Source organism: Antechinus flavipes, chromosome 1 (genome assembly GCF_016432865.1).
Source record: "Antechinus flavipes isolate AdamAnt ecotype Samford, QLD, Australia chromosome 1, AdamAnt_v2, whole genome shotgun sequence".
Taxonomy (NCBI): domain Eukaryota; kingdom Metazoa; phylum Chordata; class Mammalia; order Dasyuromorphia; family Dasyuridae; genus Antechinus; species Antechinus flavipes.
The window spans coordinates 242,738,147-242,751,104 of NC_067398.1; the positions used below are offsets into that span (position 1 = coordinate 242,738,147).

General features: G+C 35.3%; 1 protein-coding gene across 1 annotated transcript; it reads right to left on the reverse strand.

Annotated features, from left to right (window-relative positions):
- Positions 1-3,111: 3,111 nt before the first annotated feature.
- On the reverse strand, positions 3,112-10,941 carry RFK (riboflavin kinase). The gene is made up of 4 exons (XM_051998581.1): positions 9,897-10,941; positions 7,415-7,566; positions 5,110-5,212; positions 3,112-4,454 (listed from the first exon to the last, which is right to left on the reverse strand). Exons 1-4 carry the CDS (start codon positions 10,366-10,368, stop codon positions 4,324-4,326), a joined length of 858 nt encoding a protein of 285 aa, XP_051854541.1. The 5' UTR covers positions 10,369-10,941; the 3' UTR covers positions 3,112-4,323.
- Positions 10,942-12,958: the final 2,017 nt, after the last annotated feature.

Here is a 12,958-nt window from a genome sequence, read left to right on the forward strand (position 1 = left end):
ATGGCTTATATATATAAACCATGTAAATTGTTTTGTTGAGGAGCCCCAAATTTCTCAAATACAATTTCACAGATAACTTGTCCCTAATGCTATGTTTATATGCCGACTCTCAGCATTACTTTCCAAAGTAGGGTCCTTTCAATATATTGCCTCTCACACACTAACCTCCTGAGTATGTCAATAAATTATCTTTCCCCTTAACCATGACTGAATTATGAAATGCCTGAATTCTTACATTAAATGGTTAAGAGTAGTTTCACTTTTCCATGGCAAGATTTATGAAAAGAGAAATTGGACACTAAGTGTCCAATTGGAAACTAAATCTATTGGGTGGGATTTAATTCCAGGTTTAATTCGCATCTGGTACCAATAGATTTCATTCAAAAGCTATGAGGTCACAACTATTGTGTCATTATGCCTTGTCTTTTGTGTTTTTTCTTAGTAACCTTGTTTACTTACACCAGAGTCCAAATCTTCCTATCCCCAGATATCTTTTTTTTTTTTTTTTCTTAATGAAGTACTAAGCAGTGTTGTGGAAAGCTCCCTAGTTTGAACATTTGCAGTGACATGTATTTGTTCAAATATCTTAGGCAAATTACATAAACTCTTGATCAGATATCTATAAAGGGAAGATTTGTATTGCCTCAGAGGATTGTTGCATTTTTTGTATGGTTTTAAGGAAGTTAGATATCCACAAGTCAGACTCAAGATCCATTCTAGCCTCAGATACACTTGATATCTATGTGAACCAGGTCAAATCAATACCATTTCCTTCAAATTCTTCTGGAAGATGAGCAGGAAGAAGAAATATCAACCCATTCCAATTTTTGCCAGGAAAATCCTCAATGGGATCAGGAAGTCAAATTCAACAACAAAGTTTTCAGTTTCTTTTTGTGTCCTATCTACTGTCCAACAAAACATTTACAATTAACTTTTGACTCAACTTTTCAGATGATTATTGATAATAAAGATAAAATGTTTCCATTTCTTTGTCCTTAGTTAATACAAATTGTTTTTGTGGCTTTGTGGCACAAAGCGTGAGATAATTGAGTCAGAGAGCCTTGAATACCTATCTACCTCAACAGGAACCCAAACAAATGAAATAAGCACCACATGCTTTATTCCTGGCATTATGACAAGACCACCTGGGGACATATGGCCTGGGGAAAAAAAAAAAAAACACAAAAAAAAAAAACACAAAAAAACAAAAACAAACTTGCTGGCTTTTCAAGAAGGTAAATATTTTATTGTTGAAACATCTTCAAATACTTATCAAAGTTCCTTCAAAATAGTTTAGAACTTCAGTGGGTGAACTAGATAGTGTCTAGAGACTCTTTTAGCATATAAAAGCATCTCTTATCTATTACTTCCCATCATTCCTACCCAGATACTCAAAACTCTTTACCTTTAAAGGACTTTAAGGTCCAATTCTATGAACCCATAAATTCCTAAATTTGCCTTTCCACAGCCTCATAGGTTGAAATCCCTTCCACTTTGACAATTTACATTATCATACATTTTAAAATTCCATTGAGGAAAGCAGCCTATTTGGAGACAAGTAAATGCAAGTTAACAAAAATATAAGCATTTTCATTGTACTAACTGGGAGTATCAAAAAAGGAATCTTGTAGGAGAAGGCATTTCAGAGATGATCCTTGACCAGAGATTTTAAGATGCAAAAGGGAGGGGAGTTATAAATAAGAACTTATACAAACACTTGGAGATAGCAAATGAAATGGTAAGTAGGCCAGAGCAGTGTATAAGGGGCAGTAAGTTATAATCAACTCAGAAAGACAAGGAACTATATAATGTGAAGAACTTTATGTCAAACAGAAGTTTGTGGTTTACCTTATTATTGATTGAGTGGGAAAGTAATATGATCAGATCCTGTGAATATTAATTTGAAAATTCTATGGAGGATGGATTGGAGAATCTAGAATGACCAGAGGCTATTACAATATAAAGGTGAGCGGCCATGGAGGTCTGACACAAGGTCACCATCAAACTTTAATATATAAACACATCCGAAAGGACAGATTCCAAAACAGATGGAAATTTTAAGAGGCAGCTTCAAGTTGATGAAGCTACCTCTGGAAGTCCCTTTTTTATGAGTATGACAGTAAAGCTAGACTCATTTCTCTTACCAGCTGCTAGTGCCTCAATCCTAAAATAGCTTAGATGCCAAAGCTACTTTGCAATGTCTTAAAATAAGGTAATGTTTCAATAAAAGGAAAAAAAACTACAGTGAACACAAATAGATTAGATGCAAACTAAAAAGTTCAAATTTAGCTAGGAGAAAAAGGACAACACTGAAAATTTATTTTAATTTCTATAAACATTTAATTAATCAAAACTATCACCACCCTCATTTATAACATTTCTTGTACTACATTATCAACGTTTGATAACCAGACCCTAGAAGTTCAAACATCAAATCAAAAAGTAATGGGCGATGCCCAACAAAAAGCTATTCACCATTAAAATTAAAAAAAAAAAAAAAAGTTTTCAGAGTTCACAAATGTAACAAGTTCTAATAGTGTTCAAATAGTGTTATTTTACAATTATCCTAACAAAAAGCATGGGCAAATGTTTTGTTTTATAATTATTTCCTTTGAATTTTTACTTTGTAAAGTCACTTAAGATTTTATCACTAGACAATCATTGAGTTGCTGGTGTTTAAAATATTACAACAGGGAAAATAAAATAATCCCATGAGCTGCTTTTATTTTTGTCAAAATAAGTCTTTTACAAAGTAATTTAAAACTTATATGAGTCATCTATTCATAGTTTTTGCATTTTTTTTAAACAGTAGTTTTCCTCAAGGGATTATCATTAATATTATATCATTACTTATAAGCCTGAACTTGTTTTTCTTTTAACATTCTTAAAATGTCTACTACTGAATATTTTGATCTTTAAGGCACTACACAATTAAGTTCCTATAAAAAAGTTTAAAAGTGCTTTAGGGGTGGCTGAGACCTATTCTAAATTATTTTTCTATTTTCGTTTATAAACTAGGGGTGGTTATTTGAAGGACCTAAAGCAAATTATTTCCAAGTACATTTTCCTAAAATCCCAATGTTCTTAATAATTTTCTTAATTAAAAAAAACTTACGGGTCCAAAAGTGCAGGTGTTTATTTAGAAAGAGGAAAGTACATGGGAATAAAATGTAAAAGATTTGAACAAAGTTTTAATTTATAATCCTTCTAAATCAAATTACAAGTATTAGACTGGCATTAACAATGTAATTGCACAACAGCAGAATTTATACATGCTTAACATACATAATTACATTTAAAATAAGTTAAATAACTTTTAAAATATATTCTATAATTTAATTGGCCCTTAAATGTTTTCCCTCTGGGAAACATTAGCTGAACTTTGGCTTTTTCTACCCAACTGGTTAATTGTACTACCCCCTAACTTTAATGAGTTACTTTAAAAACTAGGGTGAGTTGCAATATTTAAACTTGTAAAGTAAAATCCAATCATCTTTGCACATCTATTATTGTTCAGTTAATGGTAGTAGAGGGAAAGGACTAGATATTACACTATACATAAATTGCAAAGATTATGAATAGAAAGAAATCAAAATTTAAGGAGTAAAAGAAGCTTCAAATAATTTTGAATATAAACATTTATGATGAAAGGACAACAAATACATGAAAATTTGAGAGCTATAGTTCTGAACTGTTTTTTTTTTTAAACCCTTATAATCCAGGGCATGAAAATATAAAATGGAAAACAGGCAATAATTTGACCCCAATAACAAACTTATTTCTAGTAATTCTAAATAAAAAGTTTCATAATATTCCATCTTTAACAAAACATTGTACTACAAATAAACAAATACCTTTCAAATTATTAAACTGCCAAAGCTTTTCACAATGCACATTTCACTTCTCCATGGCATCTAGGTCTTCTAGCATAAGTTGGAAATTCCTAGCCATGACTTCTATTCTCATCTTCAACAAATGACTTGGTTGAGCCAGTTTTTTTACTTATATACAAATATCCATCATTAAAAAAGATCCTGTTTATGCTCTGCTTTTACTATGTCTTTCATAAAGATTCTCTATTTATAGTTCCAACATTTTTTCTCAAAAATCTTTGATTTTTTAAAATGAACCTTTTTGGTACTGCTGCCATGATGAGTTTAATGTAACATTAATTTAAGCATAAAATGGCAACTACATTGAATTATATAAATTCACAGCTATTGGGAAAATTTTCTTAAGCTAATCAAATAGAAGGCTGCAGCAGTGATATAGAGTAGTGGAATACAAAGGGGAAAAAGAACAAGTAAATAAAATGACTTTTTATCAGTGGCCATTCACTATTTTGTTTTCTGGCATATGGAAGAAATTATCTTCTTTGAGTTTCAAATGTTCTGGTAAATCCAGTTGTCTCTTAGCTTCTTCAATATCATCTTGAATTGCAGAAATAAGGGCATCTGTGACAACAGGAGATAAAATGAAGTTAAGTCATTTAGGAAAAAAACACTATAAATTCATTATAGAATGAAAAACAAACTCAAGAAGTATAACTTTAAAATGAGATCCCTCTTGATCTTACTATCACTACTCCAGCACAAGCCCCAATGACACCATGCCTGGATTAATGAATATCTACAAAATGGGGACAACAATACCCATAGTATTTACCTCTTAGAATGCCTAGTAAAAATCAAATATATTATACACAAAAAACACTTCAGAACCATAAGATTAGATTTTTTGTATTACTGTAATTGCCTTCTAATTGTTCTTTTAAGTCTTGATTAATATTGTATAGGAAAAAACTATTGGCAACACTTTATATGCCATTATTGAGCTTCTTCCCTAGAAGATATGTATCTACAGATCAAACAATAACTTTTCTTCTTCAGCATCAATTATGGTTCAGGTACAGATAAGTACCAACTGGAGTAGCTTTGGTTGTAGAATTAAGATGTAAAAAAAACCACGACATATAGTTATTTTCTTAATGTATCAAATATTAATTTTGGTTACCTCTAATTTTCTCTAATTTTATGAAAAGAAATCTAAAAGATATCATTATTCATTCTTCTATGAGCAAAAAAGAAATGAAAATATTTAAGAACTTACCAACTGAACTAAAGTTTTTTTCTGGTCTGATGTAGCCAGTGATGACTATATTAAGGGTTTCCCCATAGAAGTCCTCTTTGAAGGTATGTATAATGTGAGTTTCCTATGACGTAAAAAAAATATATATATATATATATATATGTATATATATATATTAGAAATTGTTCATTTTAAAAAAGCACAATAGAACCTGAACTTTGTGAACAGGATTTAAATTATTATTTTTAATGATAAAAAATTTATTTTCTCTCCCTCCCACTTCATATCACTAAAAAAAAAAAGGGGGGTGGGGGTGGGGGGAGAATCCTGTAAACCCAAAGACTATAGTTCTGGAATAAGAACTCACTATTTGACAAAAATAGGAAAAATTAGAAAACTAGGCATAAACTAGGCACTACCCAACATTAATTAACACCTTATACCAAGATAAAGACAACTCTTAAGGTACCACTTCAGACTTCAGATTGGCTATGACAAGAAAAGATAATTATTAGAAAGAATGTGGGAATACTGGGACAGTAATGCATTGTGGTAAACTGAAATGAGTCAACCTTTCTGGAGAGCAATTTGGAACAATGCCCAAAAGGTTATCAAATTGTGCATACCCTTTGATCCAGCATTATTTCTACTGGCAAATTATTACAGATGAATAAGGAAACCAGTTTTTTTAGTATGCGTTCCATTCTATACTTAAAACCATTTCATGGACATCTCCATTTCCAACAGAGGCCCAAGCATAATAAATTCCAGGAGATAAATCATGTGGAATATTATCCATTATTTGCTCAGGAAAGTTAGCTGAATAAAAGCAGATACTAAAGAGATCATAAAGACATACCACATGTAAGATGCTTATAGCACTTTTTTTAAATAGTGGCAAGGAACTGGAAATTGAATATCCATCAGCTCAGGAATGGCCAATTAAGTTATGGTATACGAATGTAATAGGGTCTGCTGCCTGATTTACTTAATGCAGTGCAGAGAGCATAAAATTTGAATCATGGACCTGGATTCAAATCCTGGAGCAGCTCTCAGCATGAGCTTGAGCTCAGCTTTTTTTATCTGATTTCAGAAAGGGGTGGAAAGACTTGCATGAACTGATGCTAAGTGAACAGAATTGAGAGAACATTGTACAAGATTATGTGATGATCAACCATGGAGTTGGCTCTTTTCAACAATGAGGTGATAGCAAGTGCTATCTACAACTAAAGAGAAACTATGGATATTGAAGGTGGATCAAAGCATAGTATTCTCCCCTTTGATCAGATTTTTTTCTTGTACAACAAAATGAATATGGAAATGTGTTTAGATAAATTGCACATGTTTAACTGATATCAAATTGCTTGCTGTCTTAAGGAGGGAGTGGAGGGAGGAAAAAAATCTCGGACTAGATTTTTCAAAGGCTGAAGACTATTTTTGTTATGTATTTGGGGGAAAAAAGGCTATTTTCAAAAATCCTGCTTTGGACTTATCTAAAAAATATCTTCACTCTGTACCATGAATCTAAAACTTTTTTGTCAGGTGGTCAAAAGGTACACTTCAACACTGGTCCTATGAAATAATGGTTCATATTTGCATTCATCAGGATTTTTAGGCCTTTCAAAGTTGTTATTTTGATTTACATTATTATGTACAAAAGTAATGTGGAAGAACATATTATGGTATAAAGTATTCCATTGCATTTATATACAAAAATATTTAACTATTCCAATTTACAAGGATATTCTTAATTTCAATTTCTTTTGCTACTAAAAAGTGTAGCTACAAACATTTTTCTTTGTTCTCTGGGGCATAGACTTGAAAACAATATTGCTAGATCCTATGCACAGAATATAACAATTATTGAGGGACTGGTTAGTTCCAAATTGCTTTCTAGAACGGCTATACAATTCACAGCTCTACCAAGAATAAATGAAAATGCTTTCTTTCCTGTAGCACCTCCATACATCATTATTTTCTTTTTTTTTTTTGGTCAACTTCGCCATTCTGATGAATGTAAGATGAGCATTTAGAATGATTTGGAGCAGGTTTTTTTTTTTTTTTTTGGATACTGTTTTCGATATCCTGAACAAGATGATGTCTTTAGCTCTATAAACACTATTATATCTACTGGGGGAAAAAAAGAATACTCATTTCCCCAAATTCTCTATATTATCCTTTGCAAAATACTTAGCTCCTTAATTATATCAGAAACATAAATCCTTAGGAAAATTATTAGAGATTAAGAAAACAAGTGTTCCTCCTTTTTTTGCATATACAAACAAGATCTCCAGAATTAAGCATAAAATAAAAATAAAATCCTTACCACAGATTTTTTAGTATTCTTGTAGTATGGGTTCCATCCTATACTTAAAACCATTTTATGGACATCTCCATTTCCAACAGAGGCCCAACCATAATAAATTCCAGGAGATAAATCATGTGGAAGATTATCCACTACTTGCTCAGGAAAGTTAGCTGAATAAAAGCATATGATATGAATGTTAATGTGAGAAGAATTTTTCTACATTAAATATTCACACCAGCCTTACAAATACAAAGAGCCATATGTAGCTGATAACTCCAACCAATAATTATTGTTTATACACTGTGAGCTTCTCAAATGAGATAACATGTAAAAATCATACATTGCCTAGCACAGTAAGTAGGCACTATGTCAAGACTTAGTCCCTCCCCTCCTCTTAGGTTGTTAATTATCAAAGATAAATGCCAAATAATGCCTACTAAACAAGTCAGAGATCAAAAACCAGGTCTGTCCCCTGGCAAAGATGGGTCAAGTCTTCCTCAGCCTTGAATTTATTTTACTTAAAAAATACGATCCAAAATTATTTGACATCATTTCTAGTAGATTTTAAACTGGATATTAGGGAATTCCTAAGTAGTAAAGTTAGCTCTACTATATTCTTTCAAAGGAGGCTACGTTTCATTAATAACATTGCTATTATACTAATTACAACATTTTCAGAAACTAATCAGTGATGGAATTTGAACCATCAAAAATTTAAAGACTACTCCATCTATAGATTTTTAAGCAGTCCTTAAAGTCCTGTTACACTCAAGCCAATTTTCTGTGGCCAATCTGGTGATGAACTACTTCTGTCACTTTTACAACACGATGAATATGTTACTGGACAACCAGGTCTGTCGTTTTTATTTTTATCTTTGTATACCAGTAACTCATATGCTCTGAATATTTAATAAGACAGGACTGCAAAGATTAACATTAAAACTATGCCTTACTTGAGGATTAAACTAATGGGCGGAAGAGTCAAGCAGGAGTGCCACAAAGGATTTAAGCATTTTGGGTAGTTAGTTGCCACTGAATGTATCAGATGTAATGATTTCTTCCAACTAATAAGTTAATGTATAATTATATAAGTTTTGATATTTAAGAATGCAAGGTTCTGGATGAAGAAAGAAAAAGATCTATTCTGCCTTCTCATTTGTATTATCACACTAAAAATACTAAAAATTTTGTGAAGCTTACTCTGATCTGAGGAAATTACTTTCACTTGTGTTAAACTAATTTTTACCTGTTTCATAAATATTAATCGGATCTCTAATATTCATAAATAAATGTGTTTTATTTGACGTGATACTTAAGTGGCAATTTTGGTCCCAAAAAGAAACAAATTCTATACTATACTCAAATTCAAATATTACCACAGCTTAGTTATGTAACCATGGCCATCACTTAACTTCTCAAGTTTCCTCATCAGTAAAATGGGAATAACTTTTTTCCTTTCTCAAGGGGTCCTTATGAAACTAAGGAGACAATGCATATAAAATAATCTGAAAATCTTCAAGTACTCTGTCACTTATTTCTGCTCCAGTCTACCCCATTATATCAAATGGGGTGTGACCATTATATCAAATTTAAAATAATAAGGTATAATAATTGCTGAGTATTTCTTAATGGTCTCAACAACATACTATTGAGTATATGGTCCTTGATACAGAGAAAACCTATGTCAAATTCTTAAAATGACCTTGGGGCCAAATATTATCTTGTGTTGAGATATCTCCTGGTGTTGAGGTTGTGATGCCGAAGTGTGGGTGCGGAAGGGTGGGGAAGTTAACAGACCGAAGGTTATCTTATTCCCAGAAGAGCTACAAGTTCAGAGGCCGGCTCAATAAGTGCATCAAATCCATCACAATTCCAAGTAAAAAGTAAACCGGGAGGAGGGGGGGAAGTTAGTTTGGAAGCACTTAGGTTTAAATTCGACCTCAAAACACTTTACTAATGGTGTTACTCTGGGCAAGTCATTTAATCCCCAATTGGATTGCAAAAAAATAAAACCCAAAACAAGAGTATGGAGGGAGAGCCCAAAAACAGCTGCGTGCTTGCTTCCCACAGGCAGACCTGGGCTTTAACCTATCCGCGCAGATAAACACGGGATTGGCTTGGTCAATTTCTAAGGCTCTTCCGCCGGGGAAAGCCCACTGTGATTCTGCCCGAGTCAGGTTAAACCAGTGAAATATTTGGGGGTGGGGTGGGAAAGGGAGGGTAAGAAGAGGAAGAAAAGACTAAGATTCTACAGGGTGATTCCCAGGGAGGGTAAGAAGAGGAAGAAAAGACTAAGATTCTACAGGGTGATTCCCGATGGTCTAGCCTGTTTCCTCGGAGTGTGATAGGGTACCGTGGAGATGAGGAAGGTGGATTTGATCACGTCTACAATTCGGCCCGGATGCGCTGTGATTCGGGGACGCGCGAGCACTGGGGGGCTGCTGGCTGACACCTCTCGTAAGGGATTTCCAATTCCCCCGACTTGTTCCCAAGCACTTACCTGTGGGGATGCCCAGCTGCTTGGAACCCCGTCCGAAGCCCCTCACCACCTTGCCCCGGCAGAAATAAGGCAGGTGTTTCATCACGTCGCTGATTCCGGGCTCCGGAGACGGCCCGGGCGGAGAGTCCGGCGGAGCCGCCGTTGAGTTCAGAGCAACGGTTCCCCCGGGCCAGCCGGGAGTGGAGGGAAAGGGGGAGGGGAAGGGAGGGAGATTCCTAAGGACACAAGGCAGGAGGGAGACCAGGCGCGGGTTTACCGCACGAGACTCGCGGCCAACGGCCCTCACCAGAAAGCTGCTGACGAAGGGCACGCGACAGAACCTCCGCACACCACTGACCCAACAGAAGCCGCAATAGCTCACCAAAGCCGGCTGAAGCGGAAATCTATGCGGGAGGAGGGCGGAGAAGAAACGAAGGGCGGGGAAAGAAGAAAGGAAGAGCGGAAAAGCGCGTTCCCATTGGACAGTCAGCATGGCCGCCAGTTTCTCCAGCCAGGTCTCCGCTCGTTCTGTTCTTTACATAACACGCCCCTTCTCCTCCTCCCCCTTTCTATCTAATGGACCAGCCCAACTGGGGCTCGGCGCATGCGTGAGGGCGCGTCCTAGCGCTCCTGCGCCTCTTGCCAGTTACGAAGCGGCAAGAGAAGTAGATGGTTCTGGACCTGCTGTTCTTGAGCACCTTCAGGTTCGCCAGTGATTCGTGAGGGTCGCATATTCAAATTCAGGCTTGGGAAAAGTGGCCAGAATGTTTACTTCAACCAGCCGAACCTCCAGAGCTGTTCTCCGTATACTATTGGCCCAACTCGACTCATTCCCTAGCCTTCTCCATAAAGCAGTCGTCATCTTCCACTCTGTAGCCTGAGATGATCCCCAAGGCAGGCACCGTGAAATCCCGTCCCCAGTCCTCACCTTCCCGGCCTCTGGATCAAGTTAGAAAAAGCGTTAGAGATCGGGGGCAGAAAATTGGATTTGCACTGGGGGTAGATCAACAGCTACAGACAGGCGTTTTATGGGGTTCCCAAAATATATCCAACATAGAAAAGCATTAATAAAGACCATCGTGGTAGATGTTAGAGAACATTTAAAAGAAAAGTTTAGCTAACACAGTCACTGTCATAAACGAGTTCACAGGCTAGTAGAGCTGGGAATACAAAATTTTGAATTTGTGCATTACGGAGCCATGCAAAGTATCCTCTGAAACGTAAGGTTTTTGTCAGCAAAGGATATCAACATATCCTGGAAGAAATGGTATTTGAGTTGAACTATGTAATTCAATATTGGTAAATAAGAGTATTCCAGACCTAGGAGAAAACTAAAAGGCAGCTAAAATGGTCTGGTAGAGTATCCAGCCTGGAATTTGGAAGACTTGGCTTAGATCCTGCCTCAGAAACTTCACTACTGTGTAGCCCTAGGTAAGTCACAATGAGGTGAAAGATAGGCAAACCACTCCAATCTATTTACTAACACAGTCATTATCATGAACAAGTTCATAGACCAGAAGAGAAAAAAGCAACCAAAAAACCAGAATACAAAATGTTTACATTAGTGCATTAGAAAACTACCTAACTTGGAGCAAAGGCAAAGAAGCTTAGGAAGGAGAAGAGATATTAAGGGCATATACTTTTGTAATCTGAGATAAGACTGGAAAAGTAGGATGCTGCAAAATTATGGTGAGCCTTATATACTATGCAAAGGTGTCTAAATTATAGACCAGAGCCACTAGAGATACTCTATTAGCAGTTGGGGTGGCAGAAAATGCTAAAGGTGGGAAGAATTGAATTATTAGGTTTTTACTGTATAATCCAGATAAGTGATAATGAGAACGTGTATTTGAGGCATTCATGAATATAACATGCATTTGAGAGAGATTATAGAAAGAAATGGATAGGTAGAGAAATGTAGAGATAAGGGAAAGATAATCAGAAGGCTAAAATTATAGACCAGTAAATGGTGGCTAGTACCTGCGCCAGACAAAAATACTGAAGTCAAGAACTGAAGGGAAACAATGTTCCATTTTAAATATTGAATTTCAATTGGTAGTAGGGGTATCCAGTTAGAAATTTCCTATGGGAACTTGCATATGAGCTCAGAAGCGAGATCTAGGCTGGAAATAACAGATTTAGGGATCATCTGAATACACTTAGTGGTTGAAGCTGTGCTTGTCAAAGGAAAAAATGCTTTTGAGAAAAGCAGGAGTTATCTGAAGGCACATCTTTGAGACACACTCTTGAAGAAATTTTCATGATCTTTGGCTAGCCACTGCATTAATAAGCCAGCAGCATAGGCTACAAATAGGTGCACTGTAGTTGATCCTCTCAAGAATGTTATATACTTTAGATACCAGTTCTTTAACTGTTCTTAATTCTACAATGAGTTCTCATAACTAGGGATTCTGAAATGATTTATTATCAGTAAATATTTGATTTGTGTACCTATTATATATACCTGGGGGTCATGTAAAAATTTCTTGGGCAAAAAAGGGTTGAGAGGAAAAATTTTAAGAAGCCTTACTTTATTTAGGTAATGCATATCTGTGTCTCACAATTCCACAGGTGACATCTATGTGATCTCTCTTGTTGAGCTATTTGACTCAAGAGTTTGGATGACTCAGAGTTGCCCAGTCATAGCCAACTCTTGATGATCCCATGAACCAAAGTATTCCAAGCCATTCTGTTGAGGAGTGAGATACCCCAATACTCAAAAGGGCAAGCTAACAAAACAATTGTGAACATAAAAAATGTTTTTTTTTTTCAAATTACATGTAAAGATAGTTTTCAATATTCATTTTTGTAAGATTTTGAGCTCCAAGTGTTTTTTCTTTCTCTTCCTTCTCCATTTCCCCAAATAGCAAACAATCTTACATACATACACAATCATTTTAAACATATTTCCATATTATATTGTGAAAGAAAAATTAGAAAAGAGAAGAACCATGAGAAAATAGGATGCTCTGATCGGTAATCAGTCTCCATATTTCTTTAGATGTGGATGGCAACTTCCATCACAAGTCTATTAGAATTTTCTTGGATCACTATTTCTTCCCTGAGCCAAGTATTAGTTGATC

Coding starts and splice junctions, on each gene's coding strand:
- RFK (XM_051998581.1), bottom strand. CDS start 10,368: ATGCTGACTGTCCAATGGGAACGCGCTTTTCCGCTCTTCCTTTCTTCT. Junction 7,567..9,896: donor GCAGCTGGGCATCCCCACAG/GTAAGTGCTTGG, acceptor GCTTTTATTCAG/CTAACTTTCCTGAGCAAGTA. Junction 5,213..7,414: donor AGAATACTAAAAAATCTGTG/GTAAGGATTTTA, acceptor TTTACGTCATAG/GAAACTCACATTATACATAC.